Source organism: Panthera pardus, unplaced genomic scaffold (genome assembly GCF_024362965.1).
Source record: "Panthera pardus isolate Hobbes unplaced genomic scaffold, ASM2436296v1 HiC_scaffold_17, whole genome shotgun sequence".
NCBI classification, from domain to species: Eukaryota; Metazoa; Chordata; class Mammalia; order Carnivora; family Felidae; genus Panthera; species Panthera pardus.
The window spans coordinates 35,083,833-35,097,914 of record NW_026526732.1 but is presented as its reverse complement, the minus strand read 5'-3'; the positions used below and the strand labels follow the sequence as shown (position 1 = coordinate 35,097,914).

General features: G+C 37.7%; 1 protein-coding gene across 4 annotated transcripts in view; it reads left to right on the top strand.

The window, feature by feature from the left end:
• Positions 1-14,082, top strand: part of LAMA2 (laminin subunit alpha 2) — a 620,981-nt gene that overhangs the window by 561,368 nt on the left and 45,531 nt on the right. For 2 of the 4 annotated variants that reach the window (XM_053904500.1, XM_053904502.1), the window contains 4 exons: positions 225-369; positions 7,923-8,061; positions 10,632-10,643; positions 13,416-13,536. In XM_053904500.1, coding sequence (XP_053760475.1) covers positions 225-369; positions 7,923-8,061; positions 10,632-10,643; positions 13,416-13,536 — 417 coding nt within the window. The remainder of the gene's footprint in view (positions 1-224; positions 370-7,922; positions 8,062-10,631; positions 10,644-13,415; positions 13,537-14,082) is intronic. The other 2 variants (XM_053904501.1, XM_053904503.1) reach the window with 1 other exon arrangement.

Sequence of the window (14,082 nt, the reverse complement as noted above, 5' to 3'; positions counted from 1 at the left end):
AAGGATATGCCCTAGTAATTGGTTGTGACCATTGACACCATGATATCACACCCACCAACATTCACAAAATACTAGTACCAATTCTGTTTCTAAAACGGATGTCACTTACCGATCAACACATTTAGCGACTTAGCCATAAGGCCCTATTATAAACCCCACAAAGAAAGTGAATACTCATGTTTCGCTGCGTATCTAATCACTGATGTATTTTTACTTCATCATAGAAAGATTTCATGAGTGTAGAACTCACCGATGGGCATATAAAAGTCAGCTATGATCTGGGTTCAGGAATGGCTTCCGTTGTCAGCAATCAAAACCATAATGATGGGAAATGGAAATCCTTCACCCTGTCAAGAATTCAGAAACAAGGTGAGTTTCTATGGTAATAATGCACTGTGAGCCTTAATCATGCTATCCAACGTTCCCATGTATCTAATCATGAGGAAGACCCTGTCTGTAATTTTAGGTACTCACAAATTCTGTGAAAATTGGATACACTCATCTCTTTGGCTTAGATGATAGGTGACTTGGGTTACACATGACTGATTGAAGAGGCAAATGGTTCTCTGTCATTTTCTTTGAACATTGAAAGCTTAATTTGAAAACATCAAACTATCTTACAACTTGTAAAATTATATCCTGTAGTAGGTTTGAAAAGGTTGTGTGCTTGTCTTTCCTTCTTATTTTACCAAGATGTTTCCTTTAGAGCGACTCACATGTGCAATTTGTAGGGGTGGTCGCACAGTTACCAGTTCTTTGCTTTTTAAAAAGGCCAAATATTTGTATGTGTGCAAGTAAATAATCAAATAACAATAATGTAACCTCTTTATAGTTCAGGAACTCTTTCAACATTTTTTTCATTTGCTGATTTGAGCGGGTATTTAGTTCTGGTGTTAGAGAAAGGGAAACATAGGCTCAAACTTACATGTGGTCAGAGACGTATACATGTAAGATCTCATAAGCAAGATAGAAATCCAAGTCTCTTAGGTCTTAGTGTGCTGCTACTATTATTTAAGTATAATTCCCCTCACTCTGTGTACTATAGCATTACCAATATCTGCAAATGGAACTTTGATACTTCTGTTTATAAAATTAAACCTAATTAGTTTTCATTGTGCCAATGTGATATGTCATGAGAATTTCGGTTTAACTTTGCACCATTCTTCATTCCTGTGTTTAACAAATATCTGGCAAGCACACACCGCATAAGAACTGCATAAGTATTGCATAAGAACTGAGTGAGGTCTGTCACAAGTCCTTGCCCTCAAGGAACTTGCACTCTAACAGGGGAGATAGGCAAGTAAATCAATGGTGAGAAAAGCTAATTGCTGTGTCAAAATAGGTATAGTAGATGGAGGCGCCTGGGTGGCTCAGTCGGCTAAGCGTCCAGCTCTTGATTTTGGCCGAGGTCATGATCTCAAGGTTCATGATTTCAACCTGGGAGTCAGGCTCCGTGCTGACAGTATTCTGCTTGTATTCTTTCTCTTTCTCTGTGCCTCTCCGACTTGCATGTTCTCTCTCGCTCTCTCAAAAATAAATAAATGAACTTAAAAAAAAAAAAAGTATAGTAGGCTAGGAATCTCAGGAGAGAGATGTTTAAGTCACACAGAGAGGTTGGCGAATGCCCTGAGGCACAAGCAGGAGTTGAGAACTTCACTGAATGGACAGCACCTTTGGACACTTCAGAGAGGTGAATGTTGTGTGAGAGCCTAGAGGCCTCAGAGAGCATCATACATCATCAGACATCAGTTTCCAGTTGCTCTTCCTTGTAATATGGAGGTCTGGAGAAACTCCTCAGTTGGAACAAAACCTGGTTTGTGCTTATATAAGTTGGAGTACTGCCGTATACATTGTTCCAGCATAAAAGAGGCACAGTGCACATTTGCATGGGGGAGGCTCTGCATAATACTTAAGAAGAGTGTTTTACTCTGTTTGACCCAACATTTCCCAAACTTCTACGATCACTAAAATCTTTCCATTTATGCAAGACTAGCATTCTGCTGAACACGATTTGGGAAAGGCTTTAGTTAATGTCGAGGAGCAAGAATTTCCCATCCCTTTCTGGGTCCTTCTAGCTGGACCTAAGAATCAAATTGACATGAGACAGATTAACAGGACAAAATCCGATTTGATGGTGTACATGCAGGGAATCCACACACACATGGAAATTCCAAAGACAGGCAAAATGATGTATACGTGTCATTGTGAACTGAGAAGAAGGTAGGGGTCTGGGACTTCAAAGGGAAGAATGCAATTTACAGGAAGATAAAAAGAAAGGGTGGGGGAGGGGGTAAATGTTTCATGAATAAATGTTTGTTGAGCCACTCAGAAACAATGGCACACAGAAGACTTTGATCAGACAGGCCTTGCTAGGTTCCTCTCTCTGTCAACTACACCTAGTTCACAGTGCAATGTCATTATCTGTGGTGATAGTGCTCTTCTGGGAGCAGGTCCTCTATCTAAATTCTTCTAAGCAGTTGTGGGGGAGGAAAAGGGCTTTTCCTGAATCAACCGGGTTTTGGTTGCTTTTTTCCTACAAGTATTGATTTAAATCCCAGCTAGATAACATACAGTACAATATTAGTTTCAGGTATAGAACTTAGTCATCACTTACATCCAATACCTGGATGTGAGTACTTGTGCTTATCACAAGTACCTTCCTTAATACCCATCATATATTTAACCCATTCCCCAACCTGCCTCCCTTCCAGTAACCTTCAGTTCTCTACAGTTAAGAGTCTGTTTTTTGGTTTATCTTTTTTCCCCTTTGTTCCTTTGTTTCTTAAATTCCACATATGAATGAAATCATATGGTATTTGTCTTTCTCATACGGTATTTGACTTATTTCACTTCGCATAATACACTCTAGCTCCATCCACATCACTGCAAATGTTTTTGATTGTTTGTTTAAAAAAATTTAAATGTGTTTATTTTTGAGAGAGGGAGAGAGAGAGAGTGTGTGCACCAGCATAGGAGGGGCAGAGAGAAAGAGGCAAAGAGAGAAACCCAAGCAGGCTCTGTGCTGACAGCACAAAGCCTGACATGAGGCTTACTCCCACGAACTATGAGATCATTCCCTAAGTCAAACTCAAGATTCAGACATTTAACCAACTGAGCCACCCAGGAGCCATGGTTTTGATTGCTTTTTAGCTCACACTAGTCTTCGTATATAAGTGGCTCATCTTGGAGTAGCCTGAACTTGGCCACTATAGTTACTACAAGTAAATCCATAGCCTAACAGGATGTATGTTGCCAAAAAATTTATGAAATGAGGCTAGAGAGATAACAGATCCAGTTCATAAAAGGCCTTATGAATTTCAACTTTATCCTAAAAGCTGTAGGGAACTACTAAGAGTTTTAATCTAAAATGTGACACCATCAGATTTGTGCTTTAGTAAAGTTCCCACGGAAAACTTTAAAGGGTAGATATCTGACAGTTTCAGGGGCTGCTGCAGTCCGCAGTAAACCAGGTGAACAGTGAGGAGAATGAAAGCATAAGAATGGAGAGGAAAGAGTAGAAATGAAAGATGTCAAGCATTTTAAAATCAAGGAGCTTTATTTATGATATACTCAACATGGAGGCTAAATATTTTAAAAAGGGACATCAAGAATAATTCCTTCCTTTTTCTTAAACAACAAAACATATTTTAGTGCCATGTACCAAGCTATTGGATACCAAAAAAAAAAGAATAGGTTTTCTAGAAAAGATGCTGGGTTCTATTTTGGACATATTGTATGAAAGGTACTCTTAATATCTTGAGCAGCCTAGGGAAGCTGTGTAATTGGCAGGCAATCAGTTATGTGTACCTGAGGTTTCGCAGAGCTCTAGGAGAGATGGGCAGCTTGGAGTCATTATCATGTCATTAATAGTTGTAGCTGAATAGAGATGAGAAAAACCACGCAGCCATTTCTAGAGTGAGAGGATCCAAAGCCCTGAAGCACACAGCAGTGTCGAAGGGGTATAATAAAGGCAGACTCCACAAAGGAGGCTGTAAAGAAATAATCCGAGAAAGGAGAAATAAGGAAGAGAAATTTTCAGAAGATCAAACTGAAGGCAGAGTGACCAATTAGGTTCAATAGTAGTCCAGGCAGGAGATGTATGATGACTTGAAATAAGAGCTACAGTGGAATTTGACACTAGAGAAATGCAAAATAAATCCACAGTGTGATACCATCGTATAGTTATTAGAATGCCTACAGTTACAAAGACTGAACATACTCAGGGCTGGCAAGAGTGGAGAGTAACTGGAGCTCCTATACCCTGCTGAAGAGGATGGAAAATGGGCAGCCGCATTGGTAACTGGGTTGGCATTTTCTTATTAGGTTAAATATATACCTACTATATGAACCAGCCATTCCACTCCTAAGTATCCACGCAAGACGCATGAAGCATATCTCCATACACAGACCTTTACCAGAATGTCCATAGCATCTTTCTTTGTGGGCCTCAAAAAACAGAACACTAAATCAGCTGTTAACAGGTTAATAGATATACAAATTGTTACATAGCCCACACAATGGAATACTATTTAGCAATAAAAATAGTGAGCTAGTAATCTGCACACAAAATGGATGGATATCAAAATAAATATTGCTAGTGAAAGAAGGCATACATAAAAAAAGTTATGTCAAATATATAGAAAACACAAATGAACCTATAGTCTCAGAAAACAGAGGCTACATGAGAATTAGGTTGGGTAGGGAGGCACAGGAAGGAAGGATAACAAAGAGGCATAAGGAAACTTTTGGGGTGATGGATATGTTCACTTTTTTTGTTTTTAGTGTGGTGATGGTTTCCCAGATGTATACATGTCTAAAAACATGTAAAATGTACACTTCAAACATAAGCAACTTCTATTGTGTCAATTATAGTTTGGTAAAACTTTAAAAAAAAAAATAAGGTAGATATTAGAGTTATTTAGGAGATGAAATTAGCAGGGCTCTTGGTTGATTAGATGTGGAATAGCAAGGAGACAGTCAGCATGAGTCTCTAATTTAGGAGATTGGGTGGGGGTCATAGTGCCACCAAATAAATAATAAGGATTTTTGGGTAAAAAGATAATCATTTTGATTTGGAATGTGTTTAGTTTGAAGTACCGAGAAGATATACAGATGATTATGTCTCATCTGTTGAATGTGGATTTCTAGGCAAAATCAGGTCCAGACATATATATTTTTGAGTTGTCAACGTAAAGTAAGTAGATATAAACTGGAGGTTCCCTGGATAACTAAAACCCAAGAAGCGGCCAGATGGAGACACATTAGGGAACATAACACTTCAGAAATATTCAAAGAAATAATCCCAAAGAAGGAAATCACGAATGAGGTTGGAAAGGTACAAGAACCTGGAGAAAGGTTGTCTGTCACTAGGAAAGCCAAAAGAGGCAATTTCCTAGAAGGAAGGAAATGTTAACATCAAAACTGCATAGATGTGGATTAAGATAAGGACCAAAAGACCCTACTGAGTTTGGATGCAGGGAGGTCCCTGCAGATCTGAGAACAACTGAAATCCAAGGAGTAATGGGATCAGAATTGAAATAAGCCTTCAGCAACGTGGGTCATCCCTCCTTTTCAGTGACCAGATTAGTTGTTTATATGAATTATTCTCAACTAGTTTATAAATGCACCCTCCCTTGAAATTGAGACACACTCTTTCAGGTGGCATTCCCCACCTGGCCTTGACAGTCACTTAGTAGAACCACAGTCACCACTAGAAGTGTGTCATATCCCTGAAGTACACTGATATAAACACAAGATTGAGAACAATCATTTAGATTTCAACCTAAGAGAGAGAAGAAAGGAATAGCCAAAGTAACAATTCATTTGCCACAACTCAGCATTGATTATAAAATACTTGCTAAGCCCCTACTCTTTGTCTCGTATTTAATAAAACCCTTATTTCCCTGCTTACCCATAAATGATGTCTGGACTCATCAACTCTGAAATTTTATGTTAATAGCTATTCTGTAAGGGAAAGAAATAGGGCAGGACATGAAAGTAAGTGTTAGCATTTCATAGCAGAACCCACTTCGTTGCTATCACTCATGAAGGAGAGAGTAAAGCTCTTCCTTTAACTCAGTAAAAATATGCCGCCCTATGCCTCTCTGCTGGAGTTAACACTTGGGCCAGTGAGTTTCAATTCAATGTCTTTCTGCTCTTTAATCAGTTTTTCTTAGAATGGTTTCTAAAAATGCATATATTCATTCAGGGATACGGAGGAAAACTACCGCCAGTCAGTGGCTTGCCTGTGATAGAGAGGGAGAATTTCATTTTCACAGACACCATTAAAATATGCACCCAATCTGTGGAAAGAGGCTATTTTCATGTTCCAGTCAACAGCTCCATATGAAAACTTCTTTGCTGATCTGGATAAAAAGGAATGTGCATGAAAAAGTCTTGAAAATGGTTTTATAATTTTTTTTTTATTTTAGCCACCAGTCTGATCAAAAAGTTATATGTGTATAAAATTAATATGGTATGTGAAAGTAATTCAGTTTTTATATTTTGACTTGCTGAATATTTTTAATAGGACAGTTACTCAGTCGGTGTTTTTTATTGTCTGTTTATTTTGAAAAAACTCTGCTTTAAGGATTTGAGGTATTAATAGGTTTGGTATTTCTTTTGATCATGTTTTAAATTTTATTTATTTATTTTGAGAGAGAGAGAGAAAGAGAGAGGGAGAGAGAGAATCCCAAGTAGGCTCTGTACAGGGCTCGAACTCTCAAACCCTGAAACCATGACCTGAGCCAAAGCCGAGAGTCGGAGACCCAACTGACTGAGCCACCTAGGTATCCCTGTCATTATTTTTTTTTTAATTTTTTTTTAACATTTATTTATTTTTGAGACAGTGAGAGACAGAGCATGAACGGGGGAGGGTCAAAGAGAAAGGGAGACACAGAATCGGAAGCAGGCTCCAGGCTCTGAGCCGTCAGCCCAGAGCCCGACGCGGGGCTCAAACTCACGGACCATGAGATCGTGACCTGAGCTGAAGTCGGACGCTTAACCGACTGATCCACCAGGCGCCCCTCCCTGTCATTATTTAATAGGGCAATTATGTTTGTTTTTATTGAAGATACTTCCTTTTGGAATGAAAGGGCTACAGATTACAATGGAATTTTAGAGTTTGATATTTTTCTTTGTTTTTCAAAAAAGTACTATTCTAAAAGTTATGAGTTAAGGGAAAATAATAATGTTCCATGGTCAAATAAATTTGAGAAATACTTCTTGCTCAATGTCCCCCAATTGGAGCATTACATTGAACATTAGTATGTCAGAAGATCTGGGCAGTCATAAAATTAAAATATATGTTTAATTTGCTTAACCCAATGTTTGTCATATTTATTTGAGCCAGGAACATCCAGGAAACTAGCGTTCCCAAGAATAAACATTTAGAAATGCCCTTATAATCCACTGGTTTAAATAGCCATTTTCAGACCCTTGCTAATTCAGATCCAATATCAGGCGAAGATTTAGAGGCTGAATCTTTCATGTTAATGAACTGATGCCTCAGTATGCATCAAGGGTCCAAAATATATGAAGCAGTTAAAGGCTAGGCCTAAGCAAATATTATGGTGAGAAAGCACATAATTCAGAAAGAGCCTAGCCTACTCGTCAGAATGAAGGGGAGAAAATCAATGAGATAAGGGGTTCCCATCTGCTTTCTGAACAAAATAGACTAAACAGAGAAGTCCCTCTCTTCTTTCCTTTGTCAGGCTATTATTTTTAAGCCCTCTTTGTGGATAGTTTAATACTTTATTTTATTGATGTCATTGCTTCTGCGATTATTCAATAGATATACGTGGTCCAAATGCTTGGGAAAGTCAATGTTAATTTGAGAATTAAAGTAAATTTATCCTGAAGTAACAGTGATAATACAGACATGGTTCGTCTCGCTCAAGTAAGACTTTCTCTCTCCTTTACAGCCAACATATCAATTGTAGATATAGATACTAACCAGGAGGAGAACCTAGCAACTTTATCTTCTGGAAACAACTTTGGTCTTGACTTGAAAGCAGATGACAAAATATATTTTGGTGGTCTGCCAACACTGAGAAACTTGAGGTAATGTAGTGTATATTTAGAGCTAAGGATTAAGTTTTAATTAAATGGCCACCCTGCTCACTGGAGTTCTGCAGTTTAATTACAACAGGAATGTCGCATAACCTTTAGTTGCAGAAAGGCTTAATTAAAAAAAAAAAAAAATCATGTTACATGTTAGAACAACACCAGGATTTAGACGCCCAAGGATTAATTGGATATCTTTGTTGAAGAGATGGATGGAAATCACTATTTCCCTCATATTCACCTGATGAAAAGAATTGTAAAAGTAATTAAAGGTGGAAACTAGAGTTGAATGTGCGTCTTGTAATTGCTCTTCTCCTCGCACATTCACTGCAGATCATGGCACACTGACATTGCTTAGTGTTCTAAAAATCAGTCAGTGTTCCAGAATACCATGAGTATAACCTATTTTGTTGCTAAGCATTAGCATACTAATGCTATGTTGGAGCTTTCCCATATGTCTAATGCTAAAGCTGTATTAGTTATTCTTGTGTCCCTGCCAACATTTTTTTTAATTTCACACATGTTTTTTAGATAGCAGGATGGAGAGATATAATTAACTCATAGTTTAGTTCAAAAAATAAACTCAAGAAACTAAAAAAATCTCAGGAAATATTTCATGTGTATTTAATTAATTTACTGCTTGTTATAAAACATCTCATAAGAAAAAAGAGTTATAAAGCACTTGGTGCTCAATAAATGTTAATTGAGTTTAATTAGAACGGAATGAATTGACTTGGTTAAACCGTAAGAACTTACTATAAATACAGACTACCTCGTTTTTAATTTTTGTTTTGTTTAGTTGGCTTGTTAGTTTTTAATGGTTATAAAAGTCCTATCGCGGTGTTTCTTCTCTTATTTTTTTTAAAGTTTATTTATTTTGGGGAGAGACAGAGACGGTGTGAGTGAGGGAGAAGTGGAGAGAAAGGGAGCGAGAGAGAGAGAGAGAGAGAGAGAGAGAATCCCAAGCAGGCTCTGCACTGACAGTGTGGTGGCTTGAACTCGTGAACCATGAGATCATGACCTGAGCCAAAACCAGGAGTCAGACACTGAACCGACTGAGCCACCCAGGCACCCCTTGGTGTGTCTTCTCTTAAAAGACGCATTATGATTGGAGGGATTCTCAGAATAACTGAGAAATATGGTAGTCACTTGTTTTTGAATTTCCCAAACGAGCGGTGCAATTTCAATCTCGTTTTATGATAGCTAGCATACAGACTGAGTTTTACTCTTCTCCCTGTACCTATATTCATGGACCAAGCAACTAAATACCAGCCTTTCAAGAGTATAAGTTGGTAAGCTTCATGGGGCTTCATTCTGCATTCATCCACATTACGATATACTTGTGTTAAGCATGTACACTTACAGTGTCTGGTCAGAAAAACTCATTGCAGATCAAATGCGTTTGGACTGTGACATGGTCATTACTCAAATATCTGTTATTGTCAAGTGTTCGCTGAGAATCTACTATGCGCCAGGCACTGTATAAATGCAGATCCGACAGTTGCTTCAGTCTAAGATTTATTTTGCAAGATCATTAACTAAATTCCCTATGAGTGAATTAAATATAGCCAAAATAAGGCTATCAAGATGTAGCTTTATGTATTCTAGGGATGACTTGGTTTTAATTACCATAAAGTGATTTTAGGAATTACCTATAAAGGTATATTTGTTAGCTATATTGAAATAGGTTTATACATTCGTTTTCAGACTGCATATTTAATAAATCTGTGTCACTAAAATGTTTTTACTTGCTCAGTACAGCATTTTATAATTATGGTATTTCTATGGTAAGGTTCATTATCCCCATACAATCTTTAGACATATATGTGTGAGTAAGCAAGGAGCTTTGCATTCTTAGTTTGCTGTTACTTTGCCCACAGACAGGATCTTAATATGGTAAAGTTCAAAAGATGAGGTAAACATAAATTATTTTTACATATATTAAGTTCAAGCTCATCGAGAGGCAATATTTATCAACAACTCATGAATACTACAGCATAGCAATGTTTGCGCATAACAGATTAAAATTAGTATTTTAAATTTGTATTTCAAAATAAACGTTAAAAAAAATTGAAAAAAAGAAAAAGAAAAAGGGATGCCTGGGTGGCTCAGTTGGTTAAGCATCTGACTTTGATCCAGGTCATGATCTCACAGTTTGTGAGTTCGAGCCCCACATCGGGCTCTGTGCTGATGGCTCAGAGTGTGGAGCCTGCTTCGGATTCTGTCTGCCTCTCTCTCTTCCCCTCCCCCACTCATGCTCTGTCTCTCTCCCTCAAAAATAAACGTTAAAAAAATTTTTTTGAAAAAACATTTGTACTTCAAAATAAACATTTCCCATAGAATAGTGTGGAAAGAAAATGGTCATCTTTGGATTCGAATTTCACAGGGGTCAAGGGCATATGTGTGTTTCCTGTTCTGTTGGTTTTTCACATTCCCTTCTTTTTAAGATTGCCATGTGATACTTTTTAAAAAGACTTATGATTAAAGTGTATTGTTTACTAAATGAAAATGCAATTGCAAGTAAATTGTGTTTGTTTGTTTTTTTTTTTCTCTTCCCTTTGACCTAGTATGAAAGCAAGGTAAAACTTAAATTATGCATGCCTTCTTCAAGTGCATGGGTTGGGTAAATGTGGCTTCTTAGACACAGCAGTGGTGCAGAAGCAGAACAATACCTATGCAGCTTAATTCGTAGTACATTTCATGAGCAAGTAATACATTCTGAGAGTTCTCGTGCTGCCCTTTACTTACTGAGATGCTGCTGCTCACCCACCGTGAATCGGGCTGCAATTTCACTTATTTCACCAGCTATGAGGACAGATTTGCTCTGCTTCCTTTCTGAACTGCCCACGCACAGTGCCCCCTGGTGCACATACGCAGGAGCACACATGCAAAGGTCAGCTGGTCAGGTTGATGGGCACGATGTAGCTCTGGGGACAGAGCAGAGCAGTCTGTTGGGTTGAACCCTGGACTCCCATCTGTCAAGTACCATGCTGTCTGCTGAACAATCAGCCTGTGCTCCCAAATGCTCACCACTGCCTCGCTGCTTTTTGCAAGCCTGCAAATATGCAAATGTTTACAGGGCCCTTGCACCTCTTTGCAAAGCTGTTTATTTATTGTCATGTTTATTTAGAATTAGCCATGAAGCCAGATAAAAGGAATCTCTGGAAATAATATATTTTAAACCAGTATTTGACTTAATGGTGACGAAGTTTGTGGACGGTCCCCATAGTTTCCCAGGAGCATTTTAATTCCTGTTTGCAGAAAGACATTAGCATGAAAGCTATGAGCAGCAGGCCTCCGTAAGTGGCTGATCAAACCCCAGCGATGTGCAGGGCTGGCACACTCTGGCTAGTGCCTGGTGTTTTGATATTTCAGAGCCTAGCTATGCCACATTTCTGGAAAGGAGATAATATGGCCTAACTTAGCCAAGACATTTTTAAAACAAAGTGTAGACTCCTAACACCAGAAACTAGAATGTATAGAAATGAAAGTATATACAAAAAAATTATCCAAGTTGTTTTATCACAATATAGTTATGAGCCAGTCATGCTTTTTGCTGGGATGGCTAAAAGGCAAAGGCTGTCTTTCAATGGAAATATATAAAACTCTGGAGTGACACTGTGTAGCTTTGTAATGCTGCCTTTGAGGCAAACAGAGGAAAAGAGGCCTGTGGTTACCATTAGGAATCTGATCACATGTGATTGCTTATCCCCCGTGCTTTTCATAGCATTGAGCCTACTAAATCATCGTGTTTTGAAATAGTTCATTGTGTGTCCATGAAACAGTGAACTATATAACTTGTAGAAGAAACTTACTTTATTGATAGGACCTCTGAAAAATTTGTGATAAAGCAGTCATCCTTTAAAAGAAAATATGGAAGCAAATGAACACTGGGAATAAAATTCACCCATTCCCTATTCTTTATAAATAAGAATATAAGCAAGATCCTTACCCTCCAGTTGGACATGTTCTTCATAATAACAAATCGACTGAGCAGAAGGAGGAGACCTTGGGAATAATGGGAAATGACCAAAGAAAATGAAGCAGTTCCAGAGACAGAAAAGACAGAACAAATACGTGGCATGACATAAATCACCTGATACACATGCCAGGGTCTGATTTTCTTTCCCACCTGTTTTTCCGCATGCCCTATGTTTTTTATTGAGGCAAAAAAGGGAAACCTGGCATCATGAGACAATGAGAGAATTAATCATTATCCTAATAATATTTTGGTGTTGATTGGGCAGGTTTTACAGATGCTTATTAACACCAAAAAAAAGTATTATTATTTTTTATCCCAACAGACCTGTATTATTCAATATGGTAGCCATCAGCCACAGTGACTACTTAACTTTAAATTAAATAAAATTAAATAACAACGTCCAGTTTCTCATTGGCATAAGCTTCATTTCAAGTGCCAATAGCTACATGTGACCAGAAACTACTGATTTGGACAATGCAGAACAGAATATTTCCATCATCACAGAAAGTTCTATTGGACAGTGTTGCTATCGATTAAATAAAGAAGGATCATCACTGACATCCTACTAGCTGCTGTCCATTGAGCACTTCACATGTGCTAGCATGTTGGGTTTTTTCTAAGCAATAATGAATAAAAAGTAAACATGCAAGTGTTATTTGGGTATAGAAGACATTTTCAACCTTAAGGAAGATGGGTTTTGTGCCTTTGGTTGCTTGATTTTGTTATTGCCCCATTATAAAATAAGGACGTTGGGATCAATCTATAAATCCAATGTTTAAGTATGTTTTTTAGACTATGTAATCCAAAAGAATGTTTCTTAGGCTTTGTTTTAGTTAAAACTTTAAAGAGAAATATAATATTATCTTAATCTTCAGCTGCCCCTTCTCTCCCCCAAAAAATCTCAATGACAAAAAAATTTTTTTTTTCAAAATAAATGTTTCCCATTTTTTCCCTAAATTTTTCCCCTAAATTTTAACTTTTTTGGCTCATAGTTTTATTACTCTGCCTACTCAATTATCTACTCTTTGGTACAAAAAAGAAAACCATTTTGTTACACATATGAAGCACTTAAGAAATCAGTAATTCCTGTATCGTGAATTTAAGTGCTGTGGGTAAGATTATTTTTAAAAGAGAGGAAGAACTACATAAAGATTCTTTCTGCAGGATGGGGTAACATCCATTTCATCCAACCAGTGGATAATGGAAGCGTGGCTTGCTGGGTACACGTGTGCACATATGCACAATTTGAGAAACACGTGCCTGCCCGTGTGTCAGTTCGCACCATATGGCTCGTGTCCGGTAGTCACAAACACCATACTGCCATGTCCCTAACGGCGTTGCTTTTGTTTTCCGTGTAACTTTTCAACAGACCAGAAGTAAATTTGAAGAAATATTCGGGCTGCCTCAAAGATATTGAAATTTCGAGAACTCCATATAATATACTCAGTAGCCCTGACTACGTTGGCGTTACCAAAGGATGTTCACTGGAGGTTGGTTTGTTTTTAATGGCTTCCTAAATGCTTTCATATCTGACTAAATTGATTTAGTTTGGGTGCTCTTACAGGGAGCAATCCCTTGTTAATATATTTTAAATTCTTAGCTATACGTAAATAACAAAGCAAGATTGCAGCACTTCTACAAATTACCATAATCACATAAATGCAGGAAATGGTGTGATGAAGACCCCAAATTGTGAACCAATTTCCCACATGGATAATACTTCATAACATCTATTTTTAATGTTAACCTCTTTTCTGATTCTCTCTCCTTTTCAAATACTACTTTTCCCTTTCCTCATTTTTGTTAATCTATTTCAGGTTTATTTTATCTCCCTGTGTCATATATAGCTTTATTAGCAGCCTTCAATTTTTTTCTGGAATGTACTAGGAATTTACACAAATAACAAGTAATCGTTTATACCATAATCATTAGTGCATAGCATCGTGTCTACAGCTTGAGAGTCAAGCCTGCTTTTCTTTGGAAATGGCACAGACTAGGAACTGTCTACAAAGACCATCTTTGACAGGACTGAAAAG